Source organism: Moschus berezovskii, chromosome 5 (assembly GCF_049115385.1).
Source record: "Moschus berezovskii isolate FMDL1 chromosome 5, NW_MosBer_1.0, whole genome shotgun sequence".
Taxonomy (NCBI): domain Eukaryota; kingdom Metazoa; phylum Chordata; class Mammalia; order Artiodactyla; family Moschidae; genus Moschus; species Moschus berezovskii.
The window spans coordinates 67,178,810-67,202,488 of NC_142464.1; the positions used below are offsets into that span (position 1 = coordinate 67,178,810).

The 23,679-nt window shown below is 40.7% G+C and overlaps 1 protein-coding gene across 4 annotated transcripts in view; it reads left to right on the plus strand.

Moving 5' to 3' along the window:
• Positions 1-23,679, plus strand: part of FAM114A1 (family with sequence similarity 114 member A1) — a 79,939-nt gene that overhangs the window by 23,608 nt on the left and 32,652 nt on the right. For 3 of the 4 annotated variants that reach the window (XM_055433990.2, XM_055433993.2, XM_088836276.1), the window contains exons 4-7: positions 11,440-11,553; positions 11,675-11,781; positions 17,643-17,777; positions 22,535-22,687. In XM_055433990.2, coding sequence (XP_055289965.2) covers positions 11,440-11,553; positions 11,675-11,781; positions 17,643-17,777; positions 22,535-22,687 — 509 coding nt within the window. The remainder of the gene's footprint in view (positions 1-11,439; positions 11,554-11,674; positions 11,782-17,642; positions 17,778-22,534; positions 22,688-23,679) is intronic. The other variant, XM_055433991.2, reaches the window with a different exon arrangement.

Genomic DNA, 23,679 nt, shown 5'->3' on the forward strand with positions numbered 1-23,679 from the left:
AATAGGCTACTCTCTAAAAAGGCATTCATCACAGCATATTGAAATACAAATAGAAAAATATGCAGGTAGGAAGAAGATATATATCAAGGCTAATAGAGTTACTGTAATCAAACATTGACCTTAACTCTGAGATTCTTGCCTGCCAGTAGATTATCTTTTTCACTGAATGATAAAACAAGACTTACCTTATTTAGGGGCTTCCCGGGTAACTCAGCCGGTAAAGAATCTGCCTGCAATGCAGCAGACCCCATTTCAACTCCTGGGTCAGCGAATTCCCCCAGTAGAAGAGACAGGCTACCCACTCCAGTATTCTTGTGCTTCCCTGGTGGCTCAGATGGTAAAGAGTCCACCTGCAATGTAGGAGACCTGGGTTCAAACCCTGTGTTGGGAAGATATCCCTGGAGGAGGGCATGGCAACACACTAGTATTCTTGCCTGGAGAATCCCCATGGACAGAGGAGCCTGGTGGGCTACAGTCCATGGGGTTGCAAAGAGTTGGATATGATGGGCAACTCAGCATAGCACAGCACAGCTTATTTAGATAACTTTATTTTGGCTGCCAGTAGATTATCTTTCTCATTGAATGATAAAACAAAACAGCATGTATACATAACTTTATTTTCCTTGTATTAAATTTTTGAAGAAATGTCCTGTATTGGCTCTTATACAAAGAAAAAACATAATGACTGTGTCATCAGTGAAGATTTGTCACGATTATTCTTCATGTGACCATTTCTTGTGTATACTCTTCATGAACACTGAAGATATAACATAAACATGTCTAAGATGACCTAGCCTCGACATTTCATCTTGAGGGTGGAGAGTGACAGGCAGAACATAGGAAGCCACAGGTAACACCACTTTCAGATCATCTAGTTCAGGTGTTCTCATATAGTGGTGTGGCATGAGGATCTTGTGATGGGCCATGAATTGGTCCAATTCACTGTTACTCCTAAAATCAGGAGTCTCTGGCCCCACTCCCGTGAACCGTAGTCACAGACAGTTGAAGGGGCAGGTTTCTAATTTGATAGAATTTAGATGCCTGGAAGAATGGATTCATTGCATTCTCCTAATTCCATGCCTGTCGAGTATCGAGTATCGGGAGAGCTGTGGCAAGGAGTAAATGGTGATCAAATAAACATTGCTCTCTCCTGAGGGCCTGAAAAGCAGATTTTTTTTTTTTTTTTGCTAATTGAAGGGCCAGGTATACCGTGGATACTTTGGATTGGCCAAAGACACAAACGAACTTTTTGACTAACCCAATACATATGCAGATGGAAAAATTAGTCAGATTAAAGTAGAGGAGCCTGTTTTGTTTTCTGAACAGGACAGAGTCTCTTATTAGAATGAGAACAGGCACTGCAAGCATCTTGCTTTCTAGGGAAAATGTTTGAGCTTTTAGTGACTCCCAAATGGATCTTGACGCTGACAGTACTCAGGACTGGCATGCTTTCTGAACCAAAACTAAAAATGTGGAGTCTAAAAGTTTTTGAAATTGTGATGTCATGGAACAGTATATTACTTGGTCACCAAGTTATACCACTCTCTTCATGCTTTATGTCATAAAACAGTATAATGTTTTGGGTGCTTCCAGTTATAATGGTGTCCAGAACTTCCTGACCCAGGAATTGAACTGACATCTCCTGCAGCTACTGCATTGGCAGTCCATGGCGATCACAAAGAGTCGGACACGACTGAGAGATTGAATTGAATTGAATTATGGGAGTGAATTCCATCATATTCACAATCCTGTTCACTCTCAAATTAAAAGACTCTTGTTCCCTAGAAGGAAAACTATGACAAACCTAGACAGCATATTAAAAAGTAGAGATATCACTTTGCCAACAAAGGTCAGTATACTCAAAGCTATGGTTTTTCCAGTGCTAATGCTAAGTCGCTTCAGTTATGTCCAACTCTTTGCAACCCTATGGACTATAACCCTCCAGGCTCCTCTGTCCATGGGATTCTCCAGGCAAGAATACTGGAGTGGGTTGCAATCTCCTTTTCGAATGGGAGAGTTGGATCATAAAGAAGATTGAGCACTAAAGAACTAATGCTTTCAAATTGTGCTGGAGAAGACTCCTGAGAGTCCCTTGGACAGCAAGATCAAACCAGTCAATCATAAAGGAAATCAACCCTGAATATTAATTGAAAGGACCGGTGCTGATGCTGAAGCTCTAATATTTTGGCCTCCTGATGCAAAGAGCCGATTTATGGGAAAAGACCCTGATGCTGGGAGAGATTGAAGGCAAAAGGAGAAGGGGGTGGCAGAGGATGAGGTGGTTGGATGGTATCACTGACTCAGTGGACATGAATTTGAGAAAACTCTGAGAGATAGTGGAGGACAGAGGAGCCTGGAGTTCATGGGGTTGCAAAGAGTCAGATATGACTTAGTGACTAAACAACAACCACCCTCAAATTGGTGGTGGTGGGGAGTCATGGGTGTATATGCCGGGGGTGAGAATCTTGAGAGTGATCTCTCAGTTCTACCTACCACACCTCCCTTTTCTGTTTGAAATCCTTAACAGTTACACCACCAATTCCAGAATCTTAATATTTTTTAATGGCTCTAGCTACATGCTAGAATTTTGAAAAGCATTTTAATCTTGGCATTTTCCTCTTGTTTGTACCCACAACAACCAAAGGGCATGTGAGGGAGAGCAAAGAACTTTTGAAATATCGATACTCTAAGAGTCCCATTGGACAAACTGGAGCCATCTCTAGAGAAGTAAGAGACTGTGTTCATCATCACTGGTCATCACAACCCGAATGAATGCAGTAGCAAAATAGTTGAATACCATCCCTGACTCATTCACAAGTTGTATTTTGGGGATTTCTGATTAAGACAGACTGTAACTTTACAAAGTAATAGTGGCTAAAATGATAGCAATGTATACTTTAAGATGAGATAAGTATTTTTGTGGACCTGGTAGGAACTAAAACTTGTAGCATGAGGGAAGGCTGAAGTCATAGGTTCCAAGGCTGGAAACAGGCAGTGGAGGTGACTGGTGATTTGACTCCCCAAAGGTAACAGGGATCATGTGTCCCACGAGTGGAGAAGTGTCAGTCAGGCTCACAGCCTGAAACAGAGGGTTGGTTAGAATAGGGTTCAGCCACCTTCTTACAGAAGCTTGAGGAATTTATAGAGCCGTCCCAAATCGTGGTCAGGCAAGTGAGGCCGGCCTTCCGTTATGCACCTGCAGTAACGGCCTTTGCAGCACTAAGTTTATGATCACAGGGCAAAGAAACTCACCAGAAAACAGAGCACTCACAACAACTGACAAGCTCTTGAAGGTTTATAAATTGCCTGTGGAAAATAAAGGAAGAAAATAACCACACCTTCTATTACAATTGATTGCTACTCAGAAACCTCATGTTACCCTCAGGGTAATTCCAGTAGCAGATAAAACTGTACAAGACACAAAGTCCCTAATGAAATTCAGAGCTGTCGATTAAGCATTGCAGATAGAAACCAGTGCTGTTACAGTTGTTGAAAAACTGCAGTCACAATTGTTAGAACTGTTTAAGAGTCGGCAAGAGAGGGATCAAAGAATGGAAAGATTTAGAGGTGGTTCTCTCTTGGAAAACACATTGTATCAGGACTCATAAAACCTGAGAGCCCTGGTCCTGACTGCCACTAACTTGTGATCACAAAGAAGTGTCACTAACTAGCTACACCATGCACTGAGCCTCTCTAGGCTAAGCTTCCCTATTTGGAAAAGTATGTGTGGAACGACATGAGAAATTCTAAGATTCCCTCCAACTTCTGAAATATAATGATTCTATAGACTGTGGTTCTATGTAGCAAGAGAAAGATATTTGTAACCACTGTGCTAAGTAGAAAAATATAGAAAATTGACTTTTTCTACACTGTGTTTCTATGTTTTATCTTTTGACTCACTACTTTGACCCCCAAGATTATGAGGAAATGAAAACACAACCTTCCCAATACTTATATAAAATCAGACATCTCTCAGCCAACAATTGTTCTTGGAGAGGCCATAACTGTTGGTTTCATTTACAGCCACATTATTAATCACATTCTAAGAAGACTTGATCAGCTGCCACCCATGCCTTTGGATGAGTTCATAAGATGCAATAAAAATGGTTATTATTTAAGATCCAGGCAGAAAACAGAGGCAGAAGGAAAATGTAAAAAAAAAAAAAAAGAATAAAAAGATTTTAATGATAATTTCAAAGTACTATTGTGAGAAACAGATGTGATTTCCCACAAGCACTGTAGAGACTTGATTTATGTGTCGAATATATTGCTCAGTGGATAGTAACCAAAATGAAAATCGACAATGCCGAGATATATACAAATATGCCAAGGTATTCTACTATTCTATAGTAGAATAGAGCAACTTATTTTCAGATACTGCAAAAGGCCCACCTTTTTATTTAAAATTCTAGTTTTGACAGTTTTATAAGTCTCAACACCTTTATGCTAGGGTACCTGAGAAGGGCAAGGGAGAGCTGATCTGTATATTTACCTTTTCAAAATTATCATTGTTCTCCTTCCCTACACACTCATGAGTTACATGGTGGTTTCCTTCTGCACATTTTAATGAACATCTTTTACCAGCACTGTCAGAAATAATGACAGTGTTTATCACAGAGAATGGCAAACTTGTCAGAATGACGCTACAGTAAGAACTCTTTACTAGGTATTTCACTCTCAATATCACATGGATTCATTTTTAAAGGTGATGTTGCTGATGTTGTGAAAATTCTCAAATATCAATACAAAAGATAATAGGATTAATGCTTGGAGTTTGTTCACAATCCTTTCAAACTATGTCTAGGGCCCAGGGATTAATGAATTCCTGTGTGGTGGCGAGGCAAACACTGTGAGTTCAGAAACTCTTTTTGTCAATTTTGAGCCCAAAGAGAAGTGAGTACGTGATTACAGACTGGACATCAGCCAGCATGATGGAGAGAGAAGACTCTCCCGAAAGGAAGGCTGACTGGCTCCACTTTTTACTGCCATGAACTTTGCTTTTGTTGAGTACAGCAACACTATCTGGGTGTTTTTCCAAACAACTACTTCTCACAACTTTTTATAATATCTTGAATTCATTGATAGTAGAGTCTGAAAGGCAGTCAATACTTTTAAATTGTTCTATTTCCAAAATTCACCTGAAGAAGAGTAGAAATTGGCGTAACCCTCAGAAGAGCAATTAGCACTACCGATGAAATCCTAAATTCATGAGCCTTCTATCCAGCAGTCCCAGTGTTGACTCTTTACAAAAGTTCATTAAGATAAATGTGTAAAGATGTTCAATATGGAATATACTCATCAAATAGTTAGCATGCCAGGCACTGTTCTAGACACTTGAGATAAATTAGTGAGCAAGTAAGAGAAGACCCTGTAGTAGAGCTTACAGACCAGTGGAAGGATGTGGACAGTAAGCAATATCAATATACATACTGAGCAGGAAAACTATGGGTTATAAAGTGGGAAGTCTTTGAAAAATATTAAGTCAGGAGTACAGGTTAAAGAGTGGTGAGGGGTAGATCTTAATGAGGTGATATTTGAGCAAGACCTGAAAGAGGTGAGGGAGTTCATCAAGAATATATGAAAAACCAGAAGCTACTCATGTATCCATCCGCAGAGAATGTAAAACATGACAGAGTCATTCTGTGGAATGTCCTCCATAACCATTAAAGAGGATGAGATAGGTCAGTGTCCCAGGTTGGATGCTCAGGGGAGAGACGGAGACAGGAATGAGTGTACTGGAGTTTTGCTGGGAAGGGCTCTCAGGAGCAAGCCTTTCAAAGATAGTGAAGGACTGGGAAAGCAGAACTGGGCTTTGCGGGGCTTCCCTGGTGGCTCCTGCCAACACAGGAGACAAGAATTCGATCCCTGATCTGGGAAGATCCTACATGCCATGGAGCAACTAAACCTGTGCGCCACAAACATTGAGCTTGTGCTCCAGAGCCCACAAGTCACAGCTGCTGAGCCTGTGTGCCCTAGAGCCCATGCTCTGCAACGAGAGAAGCCACCACAGTGAGAAGCCTGAGCACTGCAACTAGAGAGTAGGTCCCACTTGCCGCAACTAGAGAGAAGCCCTTGCAGCAGCGAAGACCCAGCACAACCAAAAATAATAAATAAATAAAAATAAAAGGATTCTTTTTTTAAAAAAAAATGAAAAAGAACAGGGCTTCAGAAGAAGATGAACAATGATACAGTTGCAGCCCAACCCATAGGAGGCTTGGGGGTTGGGGTGCCTCTTCAGAGATGTCCCCTATTTATGCACAGGGCCAAGATTTTATATCACCAGCTCCCTCACTGACCAATCCCTATAGTATAGTCTTGAGGGAGCCAGTTCCCTTTGGAGAAGGGCATTGCAAAGCAAGGTGTTGAGCCAAGGGCCATAAGCAGGGGAGAACCAACACCAGAATCCCAGTAGCATACACAGCCTCCACCACCATCTGCTGAGCTGAGACCCACTGTCTATGGTGAAGCCAGGTCTGGGACACATATATATAAGAATGTGCTTTTAAAAACTTTTTGCTGAAAGGAATCAACAAAACGTAAATTGAACTTGTTATCTTTAAAAGGGAACAGGGTCTGGGGGTAAGGTTAAGGAAGGCAGGGCCACTTACTTTAAGTCTTTTAAGAGCCCCTAGCACTCCTCCTTAGAAGTTCCTCTCATATCACAAGTATAATAAAACACATCCACATCCTTCATTAAATATATAATGTATATATAACTATGGAAGTGTTAAATTTACTTGAACTGTAGTTAACCTGTTGACTAATATTCCATTTTTTAATACACGTAAATAAACATTATTTAATTTTTAATTTATAAATTTTCTTCATTGTCTTTTAGAATCAATACTTTTCCAGGTCTTAAATTGTTTCATGTGTGCTAAATTGCTTCAGTCGCATCCAACTCTTTGCAATGCCATGGTCTATAGCCCACCAGGCTCCTCTGTCTGTGGGATTCTCCAGGGAAGAATACTGGAGTGGGTTGCCATGCCCTCCTCCAAAATCATTTCATAGGCATTTGTAAGTTCATAGACTCTCATAACTGTTAGGTTAGTGGATGTTGTCTAGGGAAAAAGAGACTAGCCCACCTTCTATTGTCTATGTTTTTATACTCTGATTTTGCTAACATTATAAATGTTTACTTTTAAAAAATCAACCAGAAATCTTAAAGAAATTAGATTATGGGATTTTTTATAATTTTTTTTATGCATTCACCTTTTAAAAGAAATGAAATGAAAAAGAAGGACATGTTATGTTAAAATTAAAGCACTCTAAAAGGCGAGAGCCTTCTGAAAAAGTTAGCTGCTGCCCTCGCTGGGGATCCTTTATCATGTGGGACCAGTGGAAGTACTCTTGGGGCTACCCTGTCATCCAGGGTGCTGGCATGAAAATGCTATTGCTCCCCTACCTTACCACTTGGTCAGAGAGAGCCTCCCACCAACAACAAATTATTTTCACCCTCCAGAAAGAAGGGAGACTTCCCTTCAGAGGGGTTTTGATCTTGGTGGAAATCATAAGAAAGGAGACTGGTAAAAATTTTTGAGAAAAAAATTAAAATGAAGGTGGAAGACAGCACCACACAGTGTCTTGGGATCCATGCCTGAACAGCACAGAGATGATGCTAAGAGCATCAAGCTGCATCACCCCAAGGCATGGCTGGACAGGGCAGGGTTAGAGGAAGGGTTCACTGCAGGGTGACCTTCACCTTGCTATTTGGTCAAGGTAAAAGAACTCAAGCTAATTTTAGTGTAAACCAATGTTTTAATGGACTTTCCTGGTGGCTCAGATGGTAAAGAATCTGCCCACAATGCAGGAGAGCTGGGTTTGATCCCTCGGTCAAGAAGAGCCCCTGGAAAAGGGAAAAGCCTTTCACTCCAGTATTCTTGCCTGGAAAATCCCATGGACAGAGGAGCCTGGCAGGCTCCAATCCATAGGGTCACAAAGAGTTGGACACGACTGAGTGACTAACACACACAATGTTTTAAGAATGAGGAAGCTCCTGATTTAGTGTCTGATTTGTAAGAAGTTATAGAAATAGGACTAAAATGACATTTAATCAACTACAAATAGCATGTAAGACTTTCTTAATATAACATTGTGATGGAGCATGTGAGAGTTAGAGTCAGAAAGATTGGATTCAGATCCTGCCTCTGCCACTTACTGGCTTTGGGATCTTAGGCAAGTGTTTTCCCATCACCAGGTATCAGTTTTCTCAATCATGAAATGAGTAGAATAATATTCCTTACTTTATAATGAAAAGATTATATGAGACAATTTACTATACTGAAAATAGATTCCAGTGCCTGGGACATTGTGCTCAATAATGTTGACCCAGTACCAAGGGTTTCACATATTTCTCCTTGGTAACCTAACAAAACCCTGGGAGGTAGATGTTATCATCCTCTCAGAAAAGATGCAGCAGCAGAGACTCAGAAAAATCACCAAGTACACATGGCTAATAACTGAAGGAACCAAAATTCCTCCACAAGACTCCTGACTCCTATGTTTAGGGCATTTTCCACTAGAATATAGATGATAAATTAAATACCAGACAGTCATTTAGCATTTGTTTCTAATGATGCAGTATCACAGCCTTAATATCTTGCCATCTTTGCTTTATGCACCTTCTTTTTACTGCAGTAAGTCAAAGGGTAGAGGATATTCATTTTTCGAATCATGGAATTTGGACGGGTTCACTTCTTCAGGGGATACTTAGGGTTCATGATGTCATGTGAAGAATTCATGAACTATACCCTAGACTGTTACTCATGCTGGTTGATAGACCCAAATCAGTATCTTTGAGAATGAATTATTCTGTTAAAAGGCAACAGTGACTCCGTCTTATTCCTTGTTCTGAGCACTAGATGTCACACTAAGTAAAGTTTTAGAAGTTATTCTTCGAAGTAGGGTGTGGCATAGAGCCTAAACCTTAGCTATAAAAAACCATAGATTTATATTTCTAGTAGAATGTTGTAAAGACATACTTTCACTAGCAAAAGAATTCAGAAAAAAAGAATTGTTAGTTAGAAAATATAATTGGAGGAATTTTTAAGTATGTGCAAATCTATATATCGATTATACCTAAATAGAGCTGTGTGTGTGTGTGTGTGCACGCGCGTGTGTGTGTGTGCATGGTTGAAGTAGCAGCCTATTGTCATGTCCGTTCAATAAACACATTCTACTTATTATGCACTTAAAATGGTATTTCCTTTCTGAAACAAAGAGGCAGGTGTATATATATCCATGATTGTTTGTGTTCTGAGATGGTGAGAAGCAATTCTTCCCCAGGAAAAGATTCAGACATGGTCCTAACCTGCAAGAGGTGGAGAAGGTGAACGAGGAGGTAATCACAGTGAGGTTTGTAAACTGTGAATGATCTCAGGGAAGGATGTGAAGTCATCTCTCTTGAATGATTTCCACAAAGATGTAGGAATTGCCTCCTAGCCTTCTGAAATTTATTTATTCCTTGATTTTAGCTCCCAGAAATCTAAATGAGAATCATGGATTGAGATTTGAATGTATGTTATTTCTTTTGGAATATATATGTGTTATATACATACATATATATGTTTTTAAAGGATGTCAAGGAATATGGTCTCAGTATATAAATGTTAGATAATTATATCCCATGGGCTTCCCAAGTGACTCAGTGGTAAAAAACCCACCCGCCAATGCAGGAGATGTGGGTTTGATCCCTGGGTCGGGAAGATCTCCTGGAGGAGGGCATGGCAGATCACTCCAGAATTGTTGCCTGGAGAATCCCATGGACAGAGGAACCTAGCAGGCTACACTCCGTAGGGTTGCAAAGAGTCAGACACAACTTAATGACTAAACAACAACAACAAAATTATATCCCATAAGTTAAATGCGTTACTGAAACTCCCAATAAGTTTACATTGAAATGCTTTAAACTAATTGAAATCAATTCAAGTCTTAGTTTTGGCAGCTATAGTGCGTCTTTTTAAAAAGTAACAATAATGAATTCTAACTAATGATCTACACATGAATATAGTTACATATTTCTGTGTGCAATTAATGTTGTAAACATTGTAAACAGTGTTTCCTAAGTTTCAGTGGTTTCCAGATAGTGTATAATAACCGGTGATTCCCACCGGATATAATTAATCCTATATCAGTTTGGTAAATTTCAGTGCTGCGATTAAGATTCCTCTAATAAATAAGGTTAAAATTGATAAAATATGAATCTTTGGGTCTGAGGTTCATCCATCTCTTTCTCTCACTCAGGAGATGACAGTCGGTCGTTTTAACGGCACCCTCTATGACTAGACAGTTCTCTTTGGCTCTCAAATCATGTTGTGACTTGGGATTTTTCCCCCCCATGTATTATTATTGCTGCTGCCTTGGGTTTCAACAGCCTGAGGTTGCCCATGTCCCGAGCAACATTTTCCATTTTCTCCTCAGGCTCTGGCGGGAGGTGAGTGCTGTGATGATGTCAGCCCAGACTGCTTGTCCTCAAGAACTCAAATATCCACTTAAAACATCACTAGACTATCAGGATTTTTTTTTGTTTGTTTGGTCTGAGAATCATGGGATCCTCTAAAGAGAAAAAAATATTGTGCCAAAATAAAATGTAGATAAAACTATTTTTCTATCAAGCCAAGCAGTGTGTGTGTGTGTGTTAGTGGGAGGGTAGATGGGAAGGTCAGCTCTGTATTCACTAGTTATTGATTACCCACTGTGCTGAGCTCCAGGAAATACAGGCGTTGTCCCCACAAAGATGGAGTAAGATCAGTGCCCCTCATCCTGACCATTCTTGTGTTTGGACTGTTACTGCTAAAGACAAATGTCAGGGCAATTGTTGTGTGCCCTTCCTGGTTTTCCCACTGGCTTGCCTTTGGATCTTGACCCATCTCCAGACTGGGCTGTCACACACAGAGACTGTGCTAAGCAGATGACTAGCACTTTGAAAGAGCTTGTTAAGGCGCAAGTGATTTCAGTTCAACAAACAGTAATTGAGCACCTGCAATGGGATAGGCATTCAAAAAATCAAAACATAAATGATGCATACCCACCCTGAGAGACTTAGAAAACAAGAAAGAGGGTAGGACAGGAATACCGTTCACAGATAATATCTTGGGCTGGGAACCCCAAGTTGCTCATTGGATAGTGTGAGAAATAAGAGGGAAGAATAAACCCTTTACATGTGTTTATCTTATTTGCTCCTCACAACAGCACAGTGGAGAAACTGAGTCACAGAGGGGTTGAGAACTTCTCAAAAGTCACCCAGCTAGGCAGACCTGAAGCTGAGCTCGGACTGGAGCCCACGCCCCAGAGCTCCCAAAGTCTATGCTGTTAACCACCACAGTCTCCCTCAACTGGGATAGTCACCTCCAGCTTACAGGAGCTCTGGGACATGAGTTATGGAACCTGCAGACTGTGGGCTTCTATTGTAGCTATGAGTCGTATTTTCTTTCCTGACAGGTCATGGATTGACAGCAGTGAAGGAAAAGGCAGGGGCCACTCTCCGGATTCATAGTGTGAACTCTGGCTCTTCCGAAGGAGCCCAACCTCGTGATGAAAATGAAGACTCTCAAAGTGAGTGGTGCATTTATTTGGGTGTTTCTTGGACTTGAGCTATATTACACCATGTGCGCAAATATAGATTTCCAAGTTCAGATCAGCAAAACAAACTCTAAAAGGGTGTTCTTCTCTTTAGTAGACGATGCAGCCGCAGATCAGAGCCCCGCAGAAAGCTCACCCACTTCTCCTTCCTCGGGGTCTCGGGGCATGCTGTCAGCCATTACCAATGCGGTTCAGAACACAGTGAGTCATTAGCTGCTTCCTCTGTTTTCCCTGAGGTCTGCCTGTGCCTTCTTTTGATATTTCTATTTACCAGTGACCTAGATACATCAGAGAGAAGATGGCCTTGCTCAAAACTTTTGATTACGGTTTTGTTATGCTTTCTCCGACAGAGTAGGCATAACCTTGGAACCAAGATGATAAGAACAAAATGAAATATACTTTATGTTTAAAAAAAAGGAGCTGCTTAGAAAGAATATTTTTCAGTCGGATGTAACAGTGTCCTTTCCAACAGCTGCAAGGACAGTCTCTGTTTACCAAGGAAGGAGGGCTCTTTCTTAGAGCTGGGACAGTTATTTTTCTGAAATGTTCTGTGTCTCTTCAATCTGAAAAATTATAAAGTGATTCTAAGTATGTATATACACATACCAGTAAAGAATCAGGAGCATCCCCAAGATGTTTCTAAAGTATTTCCAGATAATAAGACCAACATTCTTCCTCCATCCCTACCTCCCAGTTCCCACTCCTCTCTTTCCTTGAATAGCAGGCTCCTTCCCTGGCCCCTTCCTCTTTAGAAGCTTAAAAAACTTGTTACTGACAAGACACTGATGAATAATGAAAAAAAGAAGGACACACCCCAGCTGAGATGAAGCAGCTAACTGGTCTTCAGGATCAGAAGAAAAGGTTTACTTTCTGCTTTGTAAAAATCAAACAGCTAATTTTTCATAAACTATGGCTCATTTCCAATTTATTCATTCATTCACTTTTATTAAAAAGGTAGTTAACTCTCATTATATACCAAGAGCTGTGCGAGATGCTGGACATAAGCTGACAGACAAGAGGGCATAATAACATCCTGGAAGACGAAGGCAACTCAACAGTTATCAGATGCAAAGACATATGAGATGAGGGGGCTGTGGACACATATGGAGGCGTCTTACTCAGACTTCATGTCAGGGCTTGCCGGAAATAGGAAATGGCTGTTCCTCTCCTTGCTACTTGAAGTACTCTAGACTAAGCAGGGAGAAGCAAGTAGCTAATATATTTTAGGAGTCAGCTAATATATTTTGGGAGTACAAGTTCGGTATGTCCAGGGCAGACATGCAGAGAGGGTTGTAGAGCTGGGAATTGAATGGAATGCTTTCATTATCTCTGGTACAAGGACTGAATTCATGGTCTCCCTGAGCTACGATCCAGGGCCCTCTGAGTCCGTCCTCAGCTTCCTCACATTCCTTTCCGTGTGCTCTCCAAACTTCCAGTTCTCCCTTTCCCCACGCTCCAGCACCCCACCCCACCACCAAATCTGCCAAAGTCCCTCCATCCTCCAGTTTTATTCTCCACCGAAGTAAGCCTCAGGATGTCAGGAGAAAATAAATTTTAAATTATGCCAAAGTGTAATTGCTGTTATCTCCTAGTCTTCCCAAAATATGTGCATTTAAAAAACTGTTTTCTAGTGTGATTATTGATTGGGCCCAAATCTAAAAACAAAGTCTAAGTGTCCAAAACAGAGATGACTAACAAAGTATATTAATCAGTGAAATAGAATATTGCTATAATTTTGAAAAATGGATAATGCATATAAATAATAAAATATTATAGTAATATTAAAATATAACTTATGCAAACTCATGTAAGGTGAGCAAACACAGATATATGCAGATTGTAATTGTAGTTGTGTAGTTGGGGTATAATGGTCATCCGAGTTAAATTCACCCATTCCAGTCCATTTTAATTCACTGATTCCTAGAATGTCGATGTTCACTCCTGCCATCTCCTGTTTGACCACTTCCAATTTGCCTTGATTCATGGACCTAACATTCCAGGTTCCTATGCAATATTGCTCTTTACAGCACCGGACCTTGCTTCTATCACTGGTCACATCCACAACTGGGTATTGGTTTTGCTTTGGCTCCATCCCTTCATTCCTTCTAGAGTTATTTCTCCACTGATCTCCAGTAGCATACTGGGCACCTACCGACCTGGGGAATTCCTCATTCAGTATCCTATCATTTTGCCCTTTGTTACTGTTCACGGGGTTCTCAAGGCAAGTATACTGAAGTGGTTTGCCATTCCCTTCTCCAGTGGACCACATTCGGCTGTGGTCCATGTGATCAGATCGGCTAGTTTCCTGTGATTATGATTTCAGTGTGTCTGCCCTCTGATGCCCCCTAGCAATACCTACCGTCTTATTTGGGTTTCTCTTATTACCTTGGTCGTGGAAAATCTCTTCACAGCCGCTCCAGCAAAGCGCAGCCGCTGTACCTTACCTTGGACGAGGGGTATCTCCTCAAGGCCGCCCCTCCTGACCTTGAACGCGGAGTAGCTCCTGTCGGCCCTCCTGCGCCCGTGCAGCCACCGCCTGTTGGACGTGGGGTAGCTCCTGTCGGCCGCCGGCCCTGGCCTCCGGCGTGGGGTAGCTCCTCACGGCCGCACCTCTTTGCGTGGTTCGTTGCGCCGCGGCGGCGTCTCTCACGTCGCTACTACTGTGGGCAGGAATCCCTTAGAAGAAATGGAGTAGCCATCATGGTCAACAAAAGAGTCCAAAATGCAGTACTTGGATGCAATCTTAAAAATGACAGAATGATTTCTGTTCGTTTCCAAGGCAAACCATTCAATATTACAGTAATCCAGGCCTATGCCCCAACCAGTAAATGCTGAAGAAGCCGAAGTTAATCGGTTCTATGAAGACCTACAAGACCTTTTAGAACTAACACCCCAAAAAAATGTCCTTTTCATTATAGGGGATTGGAATGCAAAAGTAGGAAGTCAAGAAACACCTGGAGTAACAGGCAAATTTGGCCTTGGAGCATGGAATGAAGCAGGGCAAAGGCTAATAGAGTTTTGTCAAGAGAATGCACTGGTCATAGCAAACACCCTCTTCCAACAACACAAGAGAAGACTCTACACATGGACTTCACCAGATGGTCAACACCGAAATCAGATTGATTATATTCTTTGCAACCAAAGATGGAGAAGCTGTATACAGTTAGCGAAAACAAGACCAGGAGCTGACTGTGGCTCAGATCATGAACTCCTTATTGCGAAATTCAGACTTAAATTGAAGAAAGTAGGGAAAACCACTAGACCATTCAGATATGACCTCAATCAAATCCCTTATGATTACACAGTGGAAGTGAGAAATAGATTTAAGGGACTAGATCTGATTGATAGAGTGCCTGATGAACTCTGGATGGAGGTTCGTGACATTGTACAGGAGACAGGGACCAAGACCATCCCCATGGAAAAGAAATGCAAAAGAGCGAAATGGCTGTCTGAGGAGGCCTTACAAATAGCTGTGAAAAGAAGAGAGGCGAAAAGCAAAGGAGAAAAGGAAAGATATAAGCATCTGAATGCAGAGTTCCAAAGAATAGCAAGGAGAGATAAGAAAGACTTCCTCAGTGATCAGTGCAAAGAAATAGAGAAAAACAACAGAATAGGAAAAACAAGAGACCTCTTCAAGAAAATTAGAGATTCCAAGGGAACATTTCATGCAAAGATGGGCTCGATAAAGGACAGAAATGGTATGGACCTAACAGAAGCAGAAGATATTAAGAAGAGGTGGCAAGAATACACAGAAGAACTGTACAAAAAAGATCTTCACTACCAAGATAGTCACGATAACGTGATCACTGACCTAGAGCCAGACATCTTGGAATGTGAAGTCAAGTGGGCCTTAGAAAGCATCACTACGAACAAAGCTAGTGGAGGTGATGGAATTCCAGTTGAGCTATTGCAAATCTTGAAAGATGATGCTGTGAAAGTGCTGCACTCAATATGCCAGCAGATTTGGAAAACTCAACAGTGGCCACAGGACTGGAAGAGGTCAGTCTTCATTCCAATTCCAAAGAAAGGCAATGCCAAAGAATGCTCAAACTACCGCACAATTGCACTCATCTCACACGCTAGTAAAGTCATGCTCAAAATTCTCCAAGCCAGGCTTCAGCAGTATGTAAACCATGAACTCCCAGATGTTCAAGCAGGTTTTAGAAAAGGCAGAGGCACCAGAGATCAAATTGCCAACATCCGCTGGATCATGGAGAAAGCAAGAGAGTTTCAGAAAAACATCTATTTCTGCTTCATTGACTATGCCAAAGCCTTTGACTGTGTGGATCACAATAAACTGTGGAACATTCTGAAAGAGATGGGAATCCCAGACCACCTGACCTGCCTCTTGAGAAACCTGTATGCAGGTCAGGAAGCAACAGTTAGAACTGGACATGGAACAACAGACTGGTTCCAAATAGGAAAAGGTGTACGTCAAGGTTGTATATTGTCACCTTGTTTATTTAACTTCTATGCAGAGTACATCATGAGGAACGCTGGGCTGGAAGAAGCACAAGCTGGAATCAAGATTGCTGGGAGAAATATCAATAACCTCAGATATGCAGATGACACTACCCTTATGGCAGAAAGTGAAGAGGAACTCAAAAGCCTCTTGATGAAAGTGAAAGAGGAGAGTGAAAACGTTGGCTTGAAGCTCAACATTCACAAAACAAAGATCATGGCATCTGCTCCTGTCACTTCATGGGAAACAGATGGAGAAACAGTGGAAACAGTGTCAGACTTTATTTTTTGGGGCTCCAAAATCACTGCAGATGCTGATTGCAGCCATGAAATTAAAAGACGCTTGCTCCTTGGAAGGAAAGTTATGACCAACCTTGATAATATATTAAAAAGCAGAGACATTACTTTGCCAACCAAGGTCCATCTAGTCAAGGCAATGGTTTTTCCCGTGGTCATGTATGGATGTGAGAGTTGGACTGTGAAGAAGGCTGATCGCCGAAGAATCGATGCTTTTGAACTGTGGTGTTGGAGAAGACTCTCAAGAGTCCCTTATACTGCAAGGAGATCCAACCAGTCCATTCTAAAGGAGATCAGTCCTGGATGTTCATTGGAGGGACTGATGCTAAAGCTGAAACTGCAATACTTTGGCCACCTCATGTGACAAGTTGACTCACTGGAAAAGACTCTGATGCTGGGAAAGGTTGGGGGCGGGAGGAGAAGGGGACGACGGAGAATGAGATGGCTGGATGGCATCACCGACTCTGTGGACATGAGTTTGAGTGTACTCCGGGAGTTGGTGATGGACAGGGAGGCCTGGCGTGCTGTGATTCATGGGGTCGTGGAGAGTCGGACACGACTGAGCGACTGATCTGATCTGATCTGATCTGAGTTGGGGTATAGACAAGGTGTTGCAAGGAAATGTACGCAATTCTATTTGTTATGCACAGTTTATCTAAGTTAATCTTGGTTGTTTTACTCTTTTTTAAAAAGGGAAACAGTGGATGGCAAAGCAATTTGCAGAGAATAACTACATAATAGAATAATTTCTAGAGCCAGAAGCATGTAGAAATCAACCTGTCTTATTCCATGAATATACTAATTATAGGCAGTTATTGCTAGTTTCTGAAAGTATGCAAGAGCCATCGAAGCAGCCTGAGGGTCCTACACTCTAGGACCCTAGATTAAAGAATTCGCTAAATTGGCAAGACTATTTGACATTTTTATAGACTGCTCCAAATAATTCTGTTACTTGGGTTAAAATTGTTTCACACAAAATCAGGAACTGGGTCATCTATTAATTTTTTGTCTTAGAAGCATACCTATTCATGCACACCAATAAAATTAATCCTTAAAATGTTTTGGTTTTCTTAAGCACCTTCTTAAAATAACATTGTATGTCCTACAAATTATATGATATATGCTCTTTCAAGGAAAAGAAAATAGGATTAAATCGATGATAAATCTCCTGATGAGAAAAACCTGTCACTTCATATTGCTTTTAATATTTGAAGATAGTGCATTCTAGGAAGTGCTGAAACTTCCTAGTGCCTCAAAACAGCAAAACGTAAAAACCTAATCTCATGCAATTACCTCACTGGCAGGGTAAAAGCGTCTTAACTGGTGGTCTTGATGCTTTGGAATTCATCGGCAAGAAAACCATGAATGTCCTTGCAGAAAGCGACCCAGGTTTTAAGCGGACCAAGACACTCATGGAGAGAACTGTTTCTTTATCTCAGGTGGGATTATGTACTTTTGTGATTTGTTCTTTCAGTCCATAAAGTAAATAAAATTTTATTTATCTTCTTTAATAGATATTTTAAAGCACATGTCAAATTCAAAGACATGAAATAGCAGGCAGTGAAAATTGAAATTTTAATATGCCACTTTCCCCAGCCACTCTTCATGGGATACGATCATTGTTAACCATTGTTAACAGCTTCTTACAGATTCTGTCAGAGACATTATATAGACAGGTTTAGATATAGATATGGCTGTATAGGTACATATAGCTAAATATATATATATGTATATGCTCATGTATACATAACAAACTTTTTCAACCAAATGCTAGCATACTATCCAAGTCTTTTGTATCTTGCTTTATTAAATATAAATTATACATAGTTAATAATTTCTTAAAGATAATTCCACTGATACCATTTGTCTTAGTCCATTCAGCTACTATAGGAGAATACCATAGGCTGTGGGGCTTATAAACAACGAACATTTATTTCTCAAAATTCTGGAGTCTAGCAAGTTGAAGGTCAGAGCAACAGCAGATTCAGTGTGTGGTTAAGGGCCTGCTTTATGTTTCAGAGGCTGATGTTCTCCCAACTTCTTCACGTGATAGAAGAAGGTGGAAGCTCTCTGGGTTTCTTTTATAAGGACCTGAATCCTGTTCGGGAGGGGTCCACCCTTGTGATCTAATCACCTCCTGAGGGCCTCACCTCCTAATACCATCACACCAGGGATTATGTTTCAACAAAAGAATTTTGGGAAAACACAAACATTCAGTCTGCAGTACCATCATATTCTAGCTCTACCAGGTTCTATCTCCATGACCTCAAGCAGATGACCTAACCCTTCTGTGCTTCAGATTACTCTTCTGTACACTGGGACCATCAATAGCTACTAATAGCTTTGTTGTGAGGATTACATGAGTTAGAAGAGAACCTGACTGATAGTTTGCACCCAAGAATGTTAGTTTTTATCATTGTCATTTTTAAGTGTCAAGATGATAGGTAAAAATGCTATCTCAATGGAATCTTAGTTTATATTTCTCTTACTATATGCAAGGTTGGACTTCTCCTGTCACACTTGCAGCTATAAAGTTTTCCTCCTTGAGAAGTATGATATGAAGAATTTAATTTCTATTTTGCTTTACTTACAGTAGTCAATTACATTAAAAGTAATATTTATCTTATTTTCCAAATACAAAACTCTAATATTGAACTTGCTCCTTCATACAGCACGTGCCCAGCTCCGACCCCATAGTGTCAGTCATGAACCTATACCTTTTCCCCCTTAAGAGTCTGACATACCAGGTCTCTCTATGTCTTACCAAAATCAGGAGCTGCAGATGCAGGATTTTATAAATTTCACAGGCAGGACAGACACATCTTCCCATGACTCAGTGCGAGAAAGCCACAAAGGAGATATCACTGAAAACAGGTGATATCATCTGTTGCAGCTCCTAAAAAATTTGATTTCTAGGTGATTTCTTCTTGGCTCTTCCATTGTCGGGGCTTCCCTGGTGGCTCAGGTGATAAGAAATCTGCCTGCAGTTCAGGAGACCCAGGTTCAATCCCTGGATTGGGACGATCTTCTGGAGAAAGGAATGGCTACCCACTCCAGTTTTCTTGCCTAGAGAATCCCATGGACAGAGGAGCCTGGTGGGCTACAGACCATGGGGTCACAGAGAGTCAGACATGACTGAGCAACTAACACACACTTCCATAGTAACCCACATGTAGCCACTCTGATATTGTAGTCCTGGCAGAGACTTGGCAGAGTCAGCTAGACCATTAATCTCTTGATCCTGAAAGAAGAAAATAGATTTTGTATTAATCAGGCCATTAACATTAAATGCTGTAAAAATGCAAAATAAAACAAAACCAATAATAGTAATGATAACCCAAGTATCAATGTGACTTAGAATGAAAAGGGTTTATCTTTCATTCCTACAGTGTGAGCATTCCTGGGCAGCCCAGGGTCAAGAAGATCCCCTGGAGAAGGAAATGGCTACCCACTCCAGTATTCTTGCCTGGAAAATTCCATGAACAGAGGAGCCTAGTAGACTACAATCCATGGGGTTACAAAGAGTCAGACATGACTGAGTGACTTTCACTTTCCCTATGTGTATAAATTGATACCCTTATATATTCAATATATATATAGAAATAAAATGTATCTATATATTAATATATATAAAGTATATTATATATACACACTTGTACTTATATATAAACATGATATATATGTATACATAAATTTATACATATATATAAATTTGATTATAGTCAGGAAGGAGACAGTGTGGGAGGGAAATGTGACCAAGTTCAGAAACTAAGTCTGTGAATCTCTGGCCTAAGTTAACACTCCTGCAAAGTGAAGAACTGGACCTGGTCAAGTTCCCAAATTACCATAGTTTTTGTGCCACCATCACAATTTTTTGTCACCTCTGCATTCAGTGTACTGCTAAGAAAGTAAGTAGCAATGCTCACAGAAATGTGTCACCCAAGAATACACACTTGCCATCTGCATTTGTTTGTAATTACACATCTAAAGGTGAAAGGGAAAGTCACTCAATCGTGTCCAACAGATTTTACCATTTGTTATAAACTGGTATATATAATTTAACCAGAACCATAAGAAAATTAGTATTGTGTGAATTCTGAAGCACTTTCAACATGTTGTAGGAATAATGTGGACTTTCTTGAGTTTAAAAAAAAAAAAAATCGTGTCCAACCCTTTACGACCCATGGACTATACAATCCATGGAATTCTCCAGGCCAGAATACTGCAGTAGGTAGCCATTCTCTTCTCTAGGGGATCTTCCCAGCCCAAGGATCAAACCCAGGTCTCCCACATTGCAGGCAGACTCTTTACCAGCTGCGCCACCAGGGAACACTCTGGGATACAGCTCAGCATTGCACCTATGACTCACATGGCCAGTTTACACTGGATGGCCACAGCATTACCCTCTTCAGCCTCCTTCCAAACAGTAATTATTCATTCATTCAATCATTCCACAGCGCATTCCACAAATGCATTTTGAATGTCCACCATGTGCTGTACACTCTTCTAAGCATTTGAGACCATCACTGGTTCAAATTGGAGATTTTGTTCTCGTGAGGAGGGACAAACAAACAATACACATTATCTCATATTTTAGAAGATGATGAGTGCTGTTGAAAAAAAAGAAAAGAAAAAATAGACCAAAAAGAAGGTAAAAAATAATACCAGCTTAGTCATGTCTGCCTCTTTGTAACCCCATGGACTGTAGCCCACCAGATTCCTCTCTCTGTCCATGGGATTTCCCAGGCAAGAATACTGGAGTGGGTTGCCATTTTCTCCTCCAGGGGGATCTTCCTGACCCAGGGATTGAACCCAGGTCTCTTGCATCTCCTGCACTAGCAGGTGGATTTTTTGCCACTAGCACCACCTGGGAAGCCCAGAAAGTGGGCAATCAGGAAGCAATTTCAGTGTCACTTTGTTACTTTATTTTACCACAACCAAGCCAGTGAGATCAGTGAGGGTAGTTGGCTTTTATTGTGTAAGTGTTAAAAATTCCCAGGGTGGTTTTTAAAGTTTTTAAATTCAAACCTTGTATTTATTCAGTCTTGAAAACAGACAGGAGGGTGAATTCTTTCTGTAGCCTATTGGATTTTGGATTAACCACCTCAGGAACGGAAAAGGAGAACGAGACTGATTGTTTTATTGACACCTAATAAAAACCAAAATCTATTCTTTTATGATCTTCCCCTTGTGACCTTGTAGTGGCCAGTGCATTTATGGTGCTCTTCACAGATATTAAAGAACCCTATAAACAATGTCACAGTAACCTTGACGAGGAATCAAATAAAAGGTGCTTAGAATCAAAGAAAGAAAGTGCAGGAAATTATGAGTAACTGGTCAACTTGTGTTTACTGTCTTATTATTTAATCAATAGAAACATAACTGGAGAAAAATGATCAACCTGAAGAGGAAGTCGGTTCACAGTCATTTTTCTCAAAAATTGATAAGCGAACATTTATTTATATTAATATTTACACTTATATTCGGTATCGGATGAGGAATATACATGAGCTTATATTTTATTATTTTTTTAATTGACGATGTTTAATAACCACGCACACAAAATTTTTAAATAATTCAAATAAAATCAGATCAACTTATTTTTTCTTTGAAGTCTGCCTAGCTGTACAAGTTGCAATTAATCCTGTCACAATAGATTCAGCTTTCCCAGTGGACATTAAATTTGCTCATATAGAAAATCTGGACATTAAAAAAAATAAGATTAATCACACACACAGAAGCACTTCAGTGAAAACCACTGTTTAGTTTTTGCTTTCCTTTTTTTCAATCCTGTTCCTGGGAGTAGAGTTTTTGCTTTGTTTTGTTGTGTACATATGAACATGAAGAATCCAAAATGGAATCTTATGTGAAAAACTGGGTAAAATTAATCCAAAAAGTCATCTTGGGGGAATGTGACAATACAGTGGTTAGGGCTCCATGCTTCCATTGCAGGGAGCATGAGTTCGGTCCCTGGTCAGGGAACTAAGATTCTGCAAGCTGTGTGATGTGGTCAAAAAATAACGAAATAAATAAAAACTCCCCTACCTTTTTTAAAAAAAAGTCATTTTTGCAGAAATTCCAAAGTGACTAAAACCTATTCTTCACTAGTACCAAGTCAGTGTTCATCTCCCCCTACATCTTTCAGTAAATGGGACTTTTAAGCATACATCTAGTGTACAAATGTGTGTTTGTGCAGATGTTGCGGGAGGCCAAAGAGAAGGAGAAGCAGAGGCTGGCACAGCAGCTCACAGCCGAGAGGACCGCACACTATGGGATGCTGTTCGATGAGTATCAAGGTTTGTCACACCTGGAAGCCCTGGAAATTCTGTCCAATGAAAGCGAAAGCAAGGTATGTCTGTCCTGTCGTTGGAAGTAGCATGTTCATGAATGTGTTTTCTTAAACGTGAAAGAAAATCTGTTATTAAAATACCTCATTTTTCAAGCCTCGTTTCTGTGCTGAGGTCACAGTCACTTATGGCCCAATGAGCTGCTCAGGCTCCGTATTATTTCCTCTCTGTTCCTTGCCAAGCTGTTCCCTGGCACCAATTCCAAGGGGGCCATCATGATACAAATCATCACTACCCCCACCTCTCTGCACAAAAGACTGTTCAAAAACCTGACTGTCGGCCCCTGGCCCGTGCCTCTCTTTGGTGACGTGGTACCCAGATCAGAGGTACTGGCTGTGTCCTCATTTCTACCCAGTGGAAACAAAGCAGCTGATGCTTCTACCAGACTGCAGGGTTTAATACACTTAGTTTCACGGGTGATATGGTTATTTATTCACTCATTTGTTAGAATGCCTGGGCCATGAAGGGCAGGACTGTCTTACAGGGCATTAAAGCTCTGTTTAGGGATGCTCCTGAACAGAACTCTGGGAAATTACCTCACAGCCCTGCATGCTCACATCCTTGCACTGTGATCCCAGAGAAACAAAACATGAAGAGTGGAAGTCAGCAGAGCTTGTGATTTCTTTTTTATTTTTAAAAAAGGATTTATGTGGTATGCGTGTCCACGTCCAAATGTGTTTTTACTTAATACCTACATGGCATTTATATGATGACTAATCTAAGGATTTCAAAACTATTGACTCATTTAATTGTGTGTACTATTCTTTCGTGTGCACCTCCGCTGGACTGTGCTCTGGGGTGTTTTTCCAGTGGAGGCCACAGGGCAGTATCCTCTGGACCTCCTGTGAGAAGCCCAGTAACATTCCCTGGGGAGAGGCAGGGCCTCAGACAGGAAACTGAACTTGGAAGGAAGTTCAAGTTCCTTCCAAGGAAAGGAAGAAGGAAAAAGTGATATTTGACTCTCTCTAGGCCTCGTCTTCTTACATGTGGAATT